The 13,074-nt window shown below is 37.3% G+C and overlaps 3 protein-coding genes across 3 annotated transcripts in view; 1 reads left to right on the forward strand and 2 right to left on the reverse strand.

Moving 5' to 3' along the window:
- The window catches only part of LOC143718303 (tripartite motif-containing protein 16-like), a 276,192-nt gene that overhangs the window by 157,628 nt on the left and 105,490 nt on the right, over nucleotides 1-13,074 (reverse strand). The gene's annotated exons all lie outside the window — the stretch shown is intronic.
- The window catches only part of LOC143718445 (uncharacterized), a 33,751-nt gene that overhangs the window by 15,124 nt on the left and 5,553 nt on the right, over nucleotides 1-13,074 (forward strand). Inside the window, exons 7-10 of the mRNA XM_077209506.1 lie at nucleotides 2-167; nucleotides 5,338-5,555; nucleotides 7,628-7,900; nucleotides 8,047-8,153. Of these exons, the coding sequence (XP_077065621.1) occupies nucleotides 2-167; nucleotides 5,338-5,555; nucleotides 7,628-7,900; nucleotides 8,047-8,153 (764 nt within the window). The remainder of the gene's footprint in view (nucleotide 1; nucleotides 168-5,337; nucleotides 5,556-7,627; nucleotides 7,901-8,046; nucleotides 8,154-13,074) is intronic.
- LOC143718341 (uncharacterized) overlaps nucleotides 1-13,074 on the reverse strand; it is a 47,708-nt gene that overhangs the window by 14,658 nt on the left and 19,976 nt on the right. Inside the window, exons 6-8 of the mRNA XM_077209427.1 lie at nucleotides 5,477-5,618; nucleotides 5,173-5,221; nucleotides 4,386-4,544 (exon numbers count right to left, since the gene is read on the reverse strand). The gene's annotated coding sequence lies outside the window, so the exon portion shown is untranslated. The remainder of the gene's footprint in view (nucleotides 1-4,385; nucleotides 4,545-5,172; nucleotides 5,222-5,476; nucleotides 5,619-13,074) is intronic.

Genomic DNA, 13,074 nt, shown 5'->3' on the forward strand with positions numbered 1-13,074 from the left:
GAGCTGATGCACAGCTGTACAGCGGCCATTTTGACATTGTGCAGGATGATGGCAAGATAATCAGCGTTAACTCGGATCATCAGAATGCTCTTTATCATGCTGTAGCACAAGCAACTGGCAGTAAGATGGAGGACGGATTAATGCTACGCAAGAAAGTGCTAAATGAGGCGAGTACACTTCATTTGTCTACGATTTCTTCATGGGATAATGTGTGCACATCCTGAGTGCAAAAGCCAGATTTGAGTTAAAGATATGCTCAGATTTACTGATGTACTGAAATCACTAGCTGTTTGTCAAACAGACAAGACCGAATGACCAACTGATAGATCACTTTATTTATCCCAGAGGGAAATCCACAAAAAATCATCACTACACAGGTTGATCACCAGATTACCTTTTAGGAAAATACAAAAGCACAAAATGTGGGTTATTAGCCAGACCAGCTCATGTCACCTCCTGATGAAATATGAAACATTATTCCTTTGTAAGAAATAAAACACTCAGGGGGTGAAGTTATAGGAAAATAATTAATAACCGGGTGGAGTGATGAAGCAGAGTTATTGTTACCACCCCAAAGTTGATTATTTTCTCCTAACAGCACGTCCCCAATCGTGTTATTCTTCTTAAGCTGCGTTCACACTACCAGCGACACAATACCATTCATTTCAATGGCGATTTCTGGCGACACGCGTGACCATGATCACTGGCGACCGGATGGGGTGTATCCAGCGTCGCGACAAAGCTGAGATCTGTTCAACCTTTTGAAAACGAAAAGCGACTATTGGGAGCGACAACCAATAGGAGTGCATGTGATCCGTCACACTTTAGTGCCGAGTCCTACCTAGGCAAGATGAAGGAGAAGCTCATTTTAGTAGAAACTGTCCTATAATTTATTATATAATTTATGTACGGTGGTACTCGCAGTGCTGACTCCGAGCCTGAATGGTTTCGTGAATCCAGACCAGCATTTGCTGCAGTTAAATAGCCACGATGGCAAAGAGCACTCGCTGTTTTCCGTTAATCTTTAATATCATGTTACTGAGATACTGCAAAGTATAAACTCCTCTGTCCTGATGATGTCAGATAACTTACAGCTTTTATCGATCTGTGGATAATATGCCCTGGATGTATGAGATATATACATAGCACAAACCCCAATGTTAAATGAACACAGCTCAGTGTTCATATAATCCGCACTCAAAGTGTTCAAAAGTAACATTGAAGCAGTGTAATAAGATAATATAAGCAAGTTAATAAGATAATTAAGTGATTAATCGAACATTAATGACAAACACCTGCGCCTAACAAGCCGAATCACTGAAAGAAAAAGAAAAAACAAGAAGAACAGAAGACGATGCACTAAAAACAGACAAGAACATTTTTAAAACGATCCCTGTTCACACGGACCTGCAAAAAAATGCTTAAAAAGGCTGTATTATGCATGCCAGGCAGTGGTTGGCGATGTCACATTGTCAAGAAACACTCCGTGAACACGTAATATGCATGTGTGAACGTAATATGCATGCGAATGACGTCACTTTTTTCACAAATTCACGTTTTTGTTGTTTACATGGGATGGTTAAGGCCTCATTTTCAAAACCTTGCACTTTGAAACGCCTGCCTTTCCAGGCCCTCAAAACGCCGTTGTCGTGTAAATGAATGGCCAAAACGCATAAAAAGGTTTCTGTTTTCAGTTGAAAAAGGTGCCGTGTAAACATACCCTTAGAAGAAATCAACTGCAAATTAAAGTAAACATTAAATCTCTCAAGAGTATGATTAAACAACTCAACAAACAGCATTACCAGCTTCACTATTACTAACCAGTTTGACTTTCTTTCATTCATACATCGACACAAGTTCTTATTGAGAATGAACAGAGGTTTGGCTCTAGTTAGTGTTAATGTTTTATTGAAAATGTTTCACTTGAAGTCACCATTATGGTGATTAGTGGTTGCTTTAGTTGGACTCTTGAACCTTGACTTTTGTAAATTTAGTCTTTTATCAATCAATCATTTATTTATAGAGCACATTTACGACACAACCAAGGTTGACCAAAGTGCTATACAAAGATTAAGACACACAGACCTAGCATTTATAAATACAAACAAAATAGGTAATCAATAAACATTCATTTTCAAACAGAAGGTAGCTATATAGTGTTAAAAGCCAAAGAGAATAAATAAGTCTTAAGCTGAATTTTAAAAGTGGAGATAGATGGAGCATGCCTAATAGACAGAGCAAGGCTGTTCCACAGCCTCTGTCCAGCGGCGGCAAAGGCGCGGTCACCGCGTTTTTTTAATTTTACTTTAGGGACAGTTAGAAGGCCATGGTCACTGGATCTCAGGTTTCTAGATGGGGTATACGGAACCTAGAGATCAGTTAAGTATTGCGATGTCAGATTGTTAAAAGCTTTGTAGACGAATAATAAAATTTTGAACTCTATCCTATACTTAAACGGAAGCCAGTGCAGGGACATTAAAATGGGAGTTATGTGATCGAACTTACGCTTGCCTTCAAGCAGTCTAGCAGCTGCATTTTTAACCATCTGCAGGCGGGAGATTGATGCCTGAGAAATGCCATAATACAAAGAATTACAGTAGTCAAGCCTAGAAGTAATGAACGCATGAATAGCTATTTCTAAATTACTTCTTGATAGAATGGACTTTACTTTACTGAGAAGGCGCAGTCGATAAAAGCATGACTTAACAACAGCAGAAAACTGTTTATCAAATTTTAAGCTAGAGTCAAATAGGAAGCCCAGATTCCTGGCACACTTTGTGTTTTAAGGGGGTGAGAGGGCCAAGATCAAAGTCAAAAACACAGTTTTCCTTGGGGTCGAACAAAATAAACTCCGATTTGTTTTCGAGACATACGCCCCATGGGCTAAGTTTTTAGTGTTTGAAGTATGGAACAGAGAAAATTACAGGCATATGATCAGAGAAGGTTGCATTGCTAATTGTAATATCTGATACAGATAATCCATGAGTTAAAATCAAGTCCAAGGTATGACCCTGTAGATGCGTTGGACCAGATACCCACTGAACAAGGTCAAAAGACTTTTATCCATGTTTCGGTGACACAAAGGAAGTCCAGCGCTTGTGTAGTAAACAGTTCGTTTAAAATGAAAGTTTTATTTACCAGGGATCGTGCATTGATAAGGGCCATCTTCAGTACAGATGAGTCACTATCCGACTGTGTTGCTCGACACAGTGGCCGGAGGTTACCGAGATTAACTCCGCCATGGTAAATATACCCATACATCCCATGATGATGCGTGGAAATAATAACAGGGATAATCGATCGTGGCCGCTGGAACTGAACCTCAGGAAAACACCTTCCAGTGTCGCATCCACAAACCCGAACTCCCAACGAGTAGAGTGGATGCGAGTAGAGTGGTTTGCCGCGCCTCCTCCGGCGCTTTCTTTTGGGTAGGTCCGTCGGACACCTACGCAGGTGCACTGGGAGATTGATCGCAAAAAACGATGGAAACACTCTATATCCATTAACATCGCCATTTGCAGAGTCCATGACCACACTACGAATGTTAAGCAGTGTTAGGCAGTCATACAGGAGGATGGAATTACAATTTGCGATAAAAATGGAGATAAGAAAAAGAATAACACATGCCAACGACGAAGCGGACAACAGACGGCCAGCCAACACAGGCGCCATCTTTTTGACAGCTTTTTTTTTATCAACAACTGTTTTACTAAAATCTTTTTTACAGAAAAGGATTAGCTGAAATTGTTTGTGAAATTTGAGTGTGTCTTAAAATAGTGGTTTTAATTTTTGTTATAACTTACTAACTACACAACACCCCTACAAAACAACAGCAAAAATAAAAGCAAATGGTTAGTATTAAAGATAATAATAGGACAACTCAGCTGTATAATTTATTCGGCGGTTTAAAAAAGTTCTACAAAAAATGTATAAAACATGATTTTAATCTAACATTTTTAGACCATTATTAAAGACCAGACAACTTTGAAAAAAGTTATATTACTGGAAGAATGTTTGTTTATAACCTTGAGAGAACCTTGCCAAAATGTCAGAGAACGTTCCCTGTTAGCTTTAGATGTTTATCTGAATGTTTTGTTATCATTGTTGAGGTTTAAATGTAAGTGTCTCCATTTTTACACAAAAATTATTGTTGTGTATTTGAAAAACTGATCTCTTTCTCTTTTCAGTGTTAATGTGTTACAGTGATTTCTCTGTCACAACAGTTGTATTTGTTTACTACCTGTTTATTAATTAATGCCACAAATTCACTATCATTTGCTTTAAATCAGTCTTGAAGAGAAACAGTGGCTTTAACCACTTTAATGCAGACATCTTAAAGAATTAGTTCATTAAAAAAAAAAAACTTTTGCTGATAATTTACTCACCCCCATGTCATCCAAGATGTCCATGTCTTTCTTTCTTCAGTCGAAAAGAAATTAAGGTTTTTGATGAAAACATTCCAGGATTTTTCTCCATATAATGGACTTCAATGGGACCCAAACGGTTCAAGGTCCAAATGACCGTTTCAGTGCAGCTTCAAAGGGCTTTAAACGATACCAGAAGATGAATAAGGGTCTTATCTAGCGAAACCATCCGTCATTTAAAAAATAAATAAAAAAGTTTAAGTTTTATAAGCACAAATGCTCATCTTGCTCTGTACTGTGATGCGCGTCGTGTACATCACGTAATACGCAATTACGTTGAAAAGGTCATGCTTTCTGTCCTGACGAAAATTTTCTTTTAGCCTTTTTAATATTAAAAACACCCAGGATACGCACACGAAATGGGCATTTTAAACGGTAAACTGACACAAAGACATTTGAATATGTGTATATGGTCTTCCTTCCTCACATTTGTAAACACTGACTCGGTAAAGCGTGACCTTTTCAATGTAATTGCGTATTATAATGTTTCAAGAAGATAATAATGACCTGAAAATTTCCAATAACATATTCCCACGTTTGCCTCACACCTCTGGGATTGGAGGATTGATTCCCTGTGCGTGTAGGGTTTGCATGCTCTCCCCCGGGACTCTGGTTTTCTCTGGTTTTCTCCCCAGTCTAAATGCATTCGTTGCAGGCTGATTGGCATCTATATATTCTCTGTAGTGTGTGAATGTGTATGTGATCGTGCCCTGTGGTGGGTTTGCACCTTGTCCACAGTGTCCCATACCTTGAGCCCTGAGTGTCCCGGGATAGGCTTCAGGCTCACCCCCAAAACACTGTGTAGGATAAGTGGTACAGAAAAAAGATTGATGAAAATCCCATTCCTGACCAATCATTGTACAGGTGATCAGGATTGTGTTTAATCTCACAATCTTAATTTTTTTCTCATTAGATCCAGACAAACCTTGAATCGTACAAACCCCTGCTTATTCTCCAGAGAGGATACGACTTCTGTCACAAAAACCCCAGGATATACAACATAACTGGAGGAATAAGAAAGGAGACAGACGTTGCACTGCAGAAATACTTACAGAGTGTTAAATTCATCAGAAGTGACGAACGTATCCTCATCAAAATGTACCATCTTGGATTTGTTGGTGAATATAACAGGTAAAGGTTCTGATTGCTGAAGCTGTTATTTATTCACAACACAATAGGACTGTGTCTGGAGATCTACAAAGGAAATAGAGAAGACTCACCTGATACACTAAATATAAAGTATATATATCATTTAGGTATTGAAAAATAGTAATACAAAATCAGGAGTGTCATTAGTCCATTTTATTTTGATTCAATACAGCAACAGAATCCAGAGGAAGATCAAATACTCACCTGGGGCCTCATTTATAACCGTTGCGTACGCACAAAACAGGCCCTGAAAGAGGCGTACGCCACTTCCGACGCATAAGTTGTGATTTATAAAAACAAACTTGACGGGAAAATTTGCGCACCTGCACGCAAATTCTGACCCATGCGTACGAACGTTTTGGAGATGGAGCAGTTTGGCGACACCGATGGTTGAGCTGGAGTTAAGTGTCTTTTTGGTCACTTTTTGAAAATCTAAAGAAAATTATTAAACATATACAGAAAGATAATACAAATATAATTTCACCAAGCCTATCACATTAAGAAAATATCCAACCCTTCTTAAATGTCCGCGCCAGTGAGCGCGTTGGGCCGTTAGTTAAACTGGCGTATATAGGCTAGGCTATCTAACGGCAGAAGTAAAACCGTAAATCTTCATTATGAGTCCTAATCAGTGCGTGTTCACAATAACAGTTTAAATAAATAAAATAATGATTTAAACTATTTTTTACTTCTGGATAAACATTTAGATTAAATATGCCATTCTCATTAATGGAGTTAAACACTTAAACTACATGAAATAGGCTAGGCCTAATTACTGAGAAGTTACAACATTTTTTATATTCAATAAATGTAAATATTTGTTGTGGATGCGATGATTTCGAACACTTTTCCTGTGGCATGCTGTGTTTTAACTACAGAGATAGGCTAATTGCTTATCATGATAATAGCAGATTGTCTGAGAAAATAGTTTCGTGCAAATAATGCACAAGAAGGTCTATCTGTTTCCATTAAAAATATAAATCAATTAAAAATACTCTGGCCAGTGGAAAAGAAAAACTTTCTCTGAAATATATTTTACACTATTTGGTTTATTTATTCAAAAACTAGGCAAGGATATGCTACTAAATGATTTTAATTAATGTAATGTGACGGCACATCAATATTTCATATTTTCCTAATGTCTTGTACCGTTAAACATCACGTGGATGAATAATCATATGCAAATGATATGCAGATGAAGACTAGGCGTTGTAAGCTCCATATATGGTTATTTCTAGGAGGAGACGCATGTGCGCACAATCTTCCGCTGACTGTGATTTATAAAGTGAATACTGCGCAGGTTCTGGCGTACGCATAGCCTGACTTCGTCATACTCATATTCTAGTCAGAATGTGAGTCTGATTCTGCTCCATAGGGCTTTGATTATGAGGCGTGTCTTAACCGAAACAGGAAAAAACAAACTCTGCACTCATTTGGATAGACCTACAACCAATCAGAGCAACGCAGTAAGTGACGTATGTTGAGCAATGCATAGTTGTCAACAGAACTCAACTGCACCAGAGAAAGTCTAATATGGACGAACTCTGGAAAAAGTATTAAAAAAATAATAAGTATTAACGATCTTTGCCGGTGTTGCAAAAAGAATTTAAGGATTCGCGGAGTACTTGCAAACACGAAAAACATTTTTGAAAGAAATACGTTCGATGATGTGATAATTACGTTATTGGATGGATTATCTGTCCGTCATCGTATAAAGCCCGCCCTGGCAATTTGATTGGCCCGACGATTTCTGTACCGGGCATAATTACTTCTCAATGGATCGAGTCCAGACTGAACTTCCCGACCAAAAAATGTTGTGGGCGGGTTTCGGGCTGGCATCCAGGCTAGCGTACGCATGATTTTATAAGTCTGAATGTTTTTTTGCTTACACCATTTTTGGCTTTCGGGCGCACGTACACTTTTAGTAAGGATCCTACGCACAGTTTTATAAATGAGGCCCCAGACCTCTATATCAGCTTACTAGTTTAAATAAGCAGATTTCATGCTAATTACATTAAATCAAATTGTCAGTAATTCTCATTCTCTCTGGACAGTGTTCAAAGTGCTCGTATGTCCAGTAAGAACAACCCTGGGACACTCAACACGAGCCATATTCCACCCAAGGACTCCATCAGACTAGCTCAGACGTTCATAGAGAACCCGAACTCAGTGAGCGAGTTTCAAAATAAAAACCCTGAGCTTCATAAACTGATCAGCAGCATAAAGACTGACATTAATGGACAGAACCTGATTGCCATGGAGGTTCTGGGACAAGATCACAGACGAGCTTTAACTACAGGCCCAAGCAGCCGCTCACAGACGGCCAGGTAACGTTCACTGTCACAGATCAAATCCTCATCAAGACATTTATACTGAATGAACACTACAGGAATCTGGAGTAGTATTTAACATTGAATATTTGAGGTACAGCATCACAAAGGTTAAATCTGCTTTCAACATTTGTTTTTTACAGAAAACTTCTAGCAGACACAATGATTAGTGGAGACGTGGAGCTTCTGCTGAAACACTGCATGATTCATCACCCGTTTACCTCACAAAAGCTCAGAGAGGCTCTACACTGTAAAATGTAACTGATGATCTTACTAATAACATTAAGTGAATAAAACTTATTTTGAATAAGTTTGTTGACCTTACTAAGTTTGATAAAGTAAGGACAATTTTTTAGCACAGTAAGTTATTAAACTCAATAGATTAAATTACCCTCTACTTAAAATAATAAGTATCTTGAACATTTTCGAGTGGTCATGCGCAGTTCTACCAGTAGGCGGAGCCGATTTGGAAACGTAATACCATTATTTTGGACGAGGAAAGCACATGGAAAGGTGAGTCAGTGCTTTTTTGTCTTATTTTAATGTCTGAATTGCTTAATATACATAATTGATCTTGTAATAAATAAAACAGATTAAACAAACTAGCGTTACACATGAACATTGGATGTGTTATTTTAATCAAATTCTTGGATTGTGCTTCGTAATGAGCAGTCTAGCATTTGCAAATCGCTAGACTAATCGTTAGGTCCATGCTTTCAATCAAGGAACCTTTTTATGTTTTATTTATTTTTATTGTGAGTATAATGTAGACTGAGAAAAAAACTTTACTGATTTATATTTTAATGTTGCAATAATTATGTAGCAATATAGCAATGCTATAATTAATATATTTTAACTTTTGGATTACTTCAAATTAAGGGTGTGGGATTAAATTCTCCACGATCTGTTTTGAAGAAATATAGTAGTGTCGTTTTACAGCGAAAATCATTTGCAGTTCTGGCGCCACAGTCTCAACATTGGCTATAGGCCTACTGTAAAGTTACAACTCGACGTGCATTTACTTCAGATGTTAACACACAGGAGTTACACTCACGGGACACTGCAATTCACAAACTTTAATTATTTGCTTGTGCTTTAAAGCCTCGCCGGTTAAACATTTAATTTGCGTGCTGTTCTGAAATGGGCGCATGTCATTTTCTGAGTGCATCATCAACCACTTAACAGTGCCTGATTACTAAACTTTATAATTCGCGTCTTATTGCGGTAATACTGAGAAATATACACAATGTTTTCATGAACACAGTTGGTTATGTCTAAAGTAAAAGTGAACTTAATTTAATCGGATGCGTTTATGTATTTTAGAAGCGTGCAGGTCTTTAAGTGACAGCAGTCTAATAATGAACGGCATATGCGCCTTTTTCTTAAAGGGATAGTTCACCCAAAAATTAAAATGTGTCATCATTAACTAACTTTCATTTTGTTCCAAACCTGTATTAATTTCTTTCTTGTGCTGAACACAAAATAAGATATTTTGAAGAATGTGGATAACCAAACAGTTGATGACCCCATTGACTTCCATAGTAGGATGATATGGAAGTCAATGGGGACCATCAACTGTTTGGTTACCCACATTCTTGAAAATAACTTTTAATTTTCAACAGAAGAGTACATGATGATACAATTGCCCCACAATTGTTTTTGGGAGAACTATTCTTTTAATGTTAATAAAACAAAAGACAGTGAAAATCACTCACTCCTCTTGACTTAAATACAGTGGCTTTAATAAGAATAAATTATTAATGTATACTGTCAAGCCAAAGTATAGGGTGTTATTTCATTTGTATATTATTTTGTGTATATGTAATGTGTATCTTTGTTCCTATTTTTTATTAACAAAGATAAAACAATTACTAAGCTTTTTATTATTATCATTCATTTTGGCCTAAAATGTCTGCTATTCTATTTTTGTTTTTGGCTTTGTTTTTTGAAAATATGGAAATTCGTTTGGCTATAATGCAAAATAGTAAAACCAACATGAAAAGAATTGTGATATCATATTTTGCCATATCGCCCACCCCACACTTTAAATGTTTGAACACTATATTGATTTATAAATGAAAATACAAAGCCGTATATTAAAAAAGTGTGTATGTTAATATTATTTTCTTCATTTGCAGAGCTTGCTTTGTGAGATGAGACATGCAATGGAAATGTAAGTACTGTTTTTTTTCCTGTGAAAAGAGAGCTCTCATATTGAAGCATTATCGCATAAAACATGGAAGCTACACCAGAACTACACCATTTCCATGTCTTCACGCAGACTGTTTGTGTTCATTTAAGTCATTTAATGCATTGAAGGTTCATTTAACAAGAAGTCATTCCCAACATATTGATGCAGAACAAACAAGTGGATCAAAAGAATCTCCAATAATATTTCACTGTCTACTCTGTGAATTTAAGGAACCTTGTACAGAATCTGAGTTTTTCACCCACTTGCGTCAGCATTTAAAAAAGAATGAAAAGGTTCAGTGCCCATATAATGACTGCAATTTTGAGAGCAGAATTTATTCTACATTTAATGCTCACAAATGTAAAGAACACCAATTAAGCAGTCAGAGGAAGTTAAAAGCTAGCATTGCAGTTGAAATTCAAAATGTAGCTGCAGAATTACCACAAGATGTTACACAAAATACATCTTACCATGAGTCAATGGATTCTACTGAATTTGACGAAGATGAAAATGAAAAAGAGGACCAGACTCAAAATCTGGATCTTTTGCAGAATCAACTAGAACGTAATTTAGGCTTGCTCTTTCTTAAGATGCAAACCATTCTGCATATCTCTGATGCAGCAGTACAGGAAGTAATTCAACAAATTAATCAGATATCTCTTCTGTCAAAGCCCCTTTTGCGTAATGCCATAACAGCAGATTCTAGATCAACATGGAGTCCGTGATAATGATTCTGTTTTGAGAGACATCATGAAAGCTGTCACAGAGAATAATTTGATCTTGAAAATGACTGATTCTGGTGAGTCTCTCTCTACAATCAGTAAAAGAGCATCATATTTTCAAAAAGAGTTTCCAATAGTTGTGCCAACAGAATATAAACTTGGGAAAGACTCACAATCATTTACTTATGTGCCAATTCTGAACATGCTGCAGGTGCTTTTAAACAGAACTGATGTCTTTGAGAAAGTTCTTGCTCCTTTTAACAATGCAATTGGGATCAACTCTTACAAAGACAGCACTAACTATCGTGAGAATGATTTTTTGATGGCAGGGAAATTTAGGATTTTGCTTACCCTGTACACTGATGAATTTGAGATTGCCAATCCTCTTGGCACTTCAAAAAAGAAACACAAGATGTTCAGTGTCTATTGGGTTCTTGCTAATCTTCCATCTAAACACCGGTCATCTCTTCAGGCAATTCAGCTGGCACTCTTATGCAAGGCTAGTGCAGTAAAACAATATGGCTATGAGAAAGTCCTTCACCCTCTTGTACAAGACCTCAAAACTCTGGAGAAACATGGTGTCTTTTTGGAGCAGTTAGGGGAATGTGTTAAGGGAACTGTTCTCAATGTATCTGCAGATAATCTTGGTGCTCATTCCTTGGCAGGATTTCAAGAGAGTTTTATTGTGGAACACCCTTGCCGCTTTTGCATGGTGAAAAAGAGTGAAATACAGCAGAAAGACGTACTGTCAGGAGGATTTGAACCCAGGACAAAGCAGAATCATGACAGGCAAGTTGAAGAAGTTTTAAAAGACCAAAATTTGGTAAAACAGTATGGTGTAAAAGGCCGGTGTGTTTTAAATGAGCTTGACCATTTTCACTCTGTCAGTGGCTTTCCACCTGACATCATGCATGATCTCTTGGAGGGTATCATACCCGTTGAAATGTCACTGTGCCTCAATGATTTAATCAACAAAAAGTACATCACCCTTGAGTATGTGAACAGAACAATCAAACAATTTCCATACAAATTCATAGACAAGACCGATCAACCTCAGGTCATTCCAACTACATTTGCCTCAAGAGGCACGATTGGGGGCAATGCCCATGAAAACTGGGCACTTGTAAGACTTCTTCCACTAATGATTGGCTTTGACATCCCAGAAAATGATGCAACATGGGAGATTTTAATGCTTTTGAAAGACATTCTAGAACTGGTGACATCCTTCAGATTTACGGATGATACTATTGATTTTCTTGAGGCCAAAATCTCAGAGCACAGAGGTTTGCTTTTAAAAGTATTTCCTCATTTCATGTTGCGTCCTAAACACCACTACATTGAACATTATCCACAACTAATAAGGACATATGGGCCACTTAGAGATGTCTGGACCATGCGTTTTGAAGGCAAGCATAAATTCTTCAAACAAATCATTCGTGACACAAAAAATTTCAAAAATGTCACACAAACTCTGGCAGTCCGACATCAGAGAATGATAGCATACCACATGGACTCGTCATCCTTTTTTAAACCTTCAGTCCAGATGGACAAAGTGTCATCTACACTGACTTCATATTTTCCTGAGAGTGTACAGAACGTACTTCAGCAGAATTTTGCTACCCAAAGCACTGTCTTTGTCACATCTAATGTGTGCATTGATGGGATCAACTACAGTCCTGATATGGTTCTGTCTGCTGGTGCAAGTTCATGTCTGCCTGATTTTAGACAAATTGTAAAAATTGTCATTATCAACACTGACATTTTGTTTGTATGCAAACAACAGACAGCGTGGTACATTGAGCATTTACGGTCCTATGAACTATGCAGCCATGTATCAGAAATGAAAGTCACTAAGCTGTTTGATTTGAATGACCCTTTTCCACTGGCACCATACAAAATTCAGGGCAGGACATTTGTTACAGCGAAACATTTTATCTTTTGCTAAATTGAACATTTAAAGGGATAGTCCACCTACAAAATAAAATTACGTTATTTACTCACCCTCATGTTATTTCAACCCTGCATGACTTTCTTTTGCTGAACACAAAAGATATTTTGAACAATGTTTGTTACCAAACAGTTTCAGTTCCCTAATGACTTCCATGGCAACCTGAACGTGTTTGGTTTCCAACGTTCTTCAAAATATCATTTTTTATGTTCAGCAAAAGAAAGTCATACAGGGTTAAAACAACATGAAACAACATGAGGGTGAGTAAATAACTGAATTTCCATTTTTATCCCTTTATTATTGAGAACTC

This window comes from Siphateles boraxobius, unplaced genomic scaffold (genome assembly GCF_051911475.1).
Source record: "Siphateles boraxobius isolate OS27281-9 unplaced genomic scaffold, OSU_SipBor_1 61, whole genome shotgun sequence".
Lineage (NCBI taxonomy): Eukaryota > Metazoa > Chordata > Actinopteri > Cypriniformes > Leuciscidae > Siphateles > Siphateles boraxobius.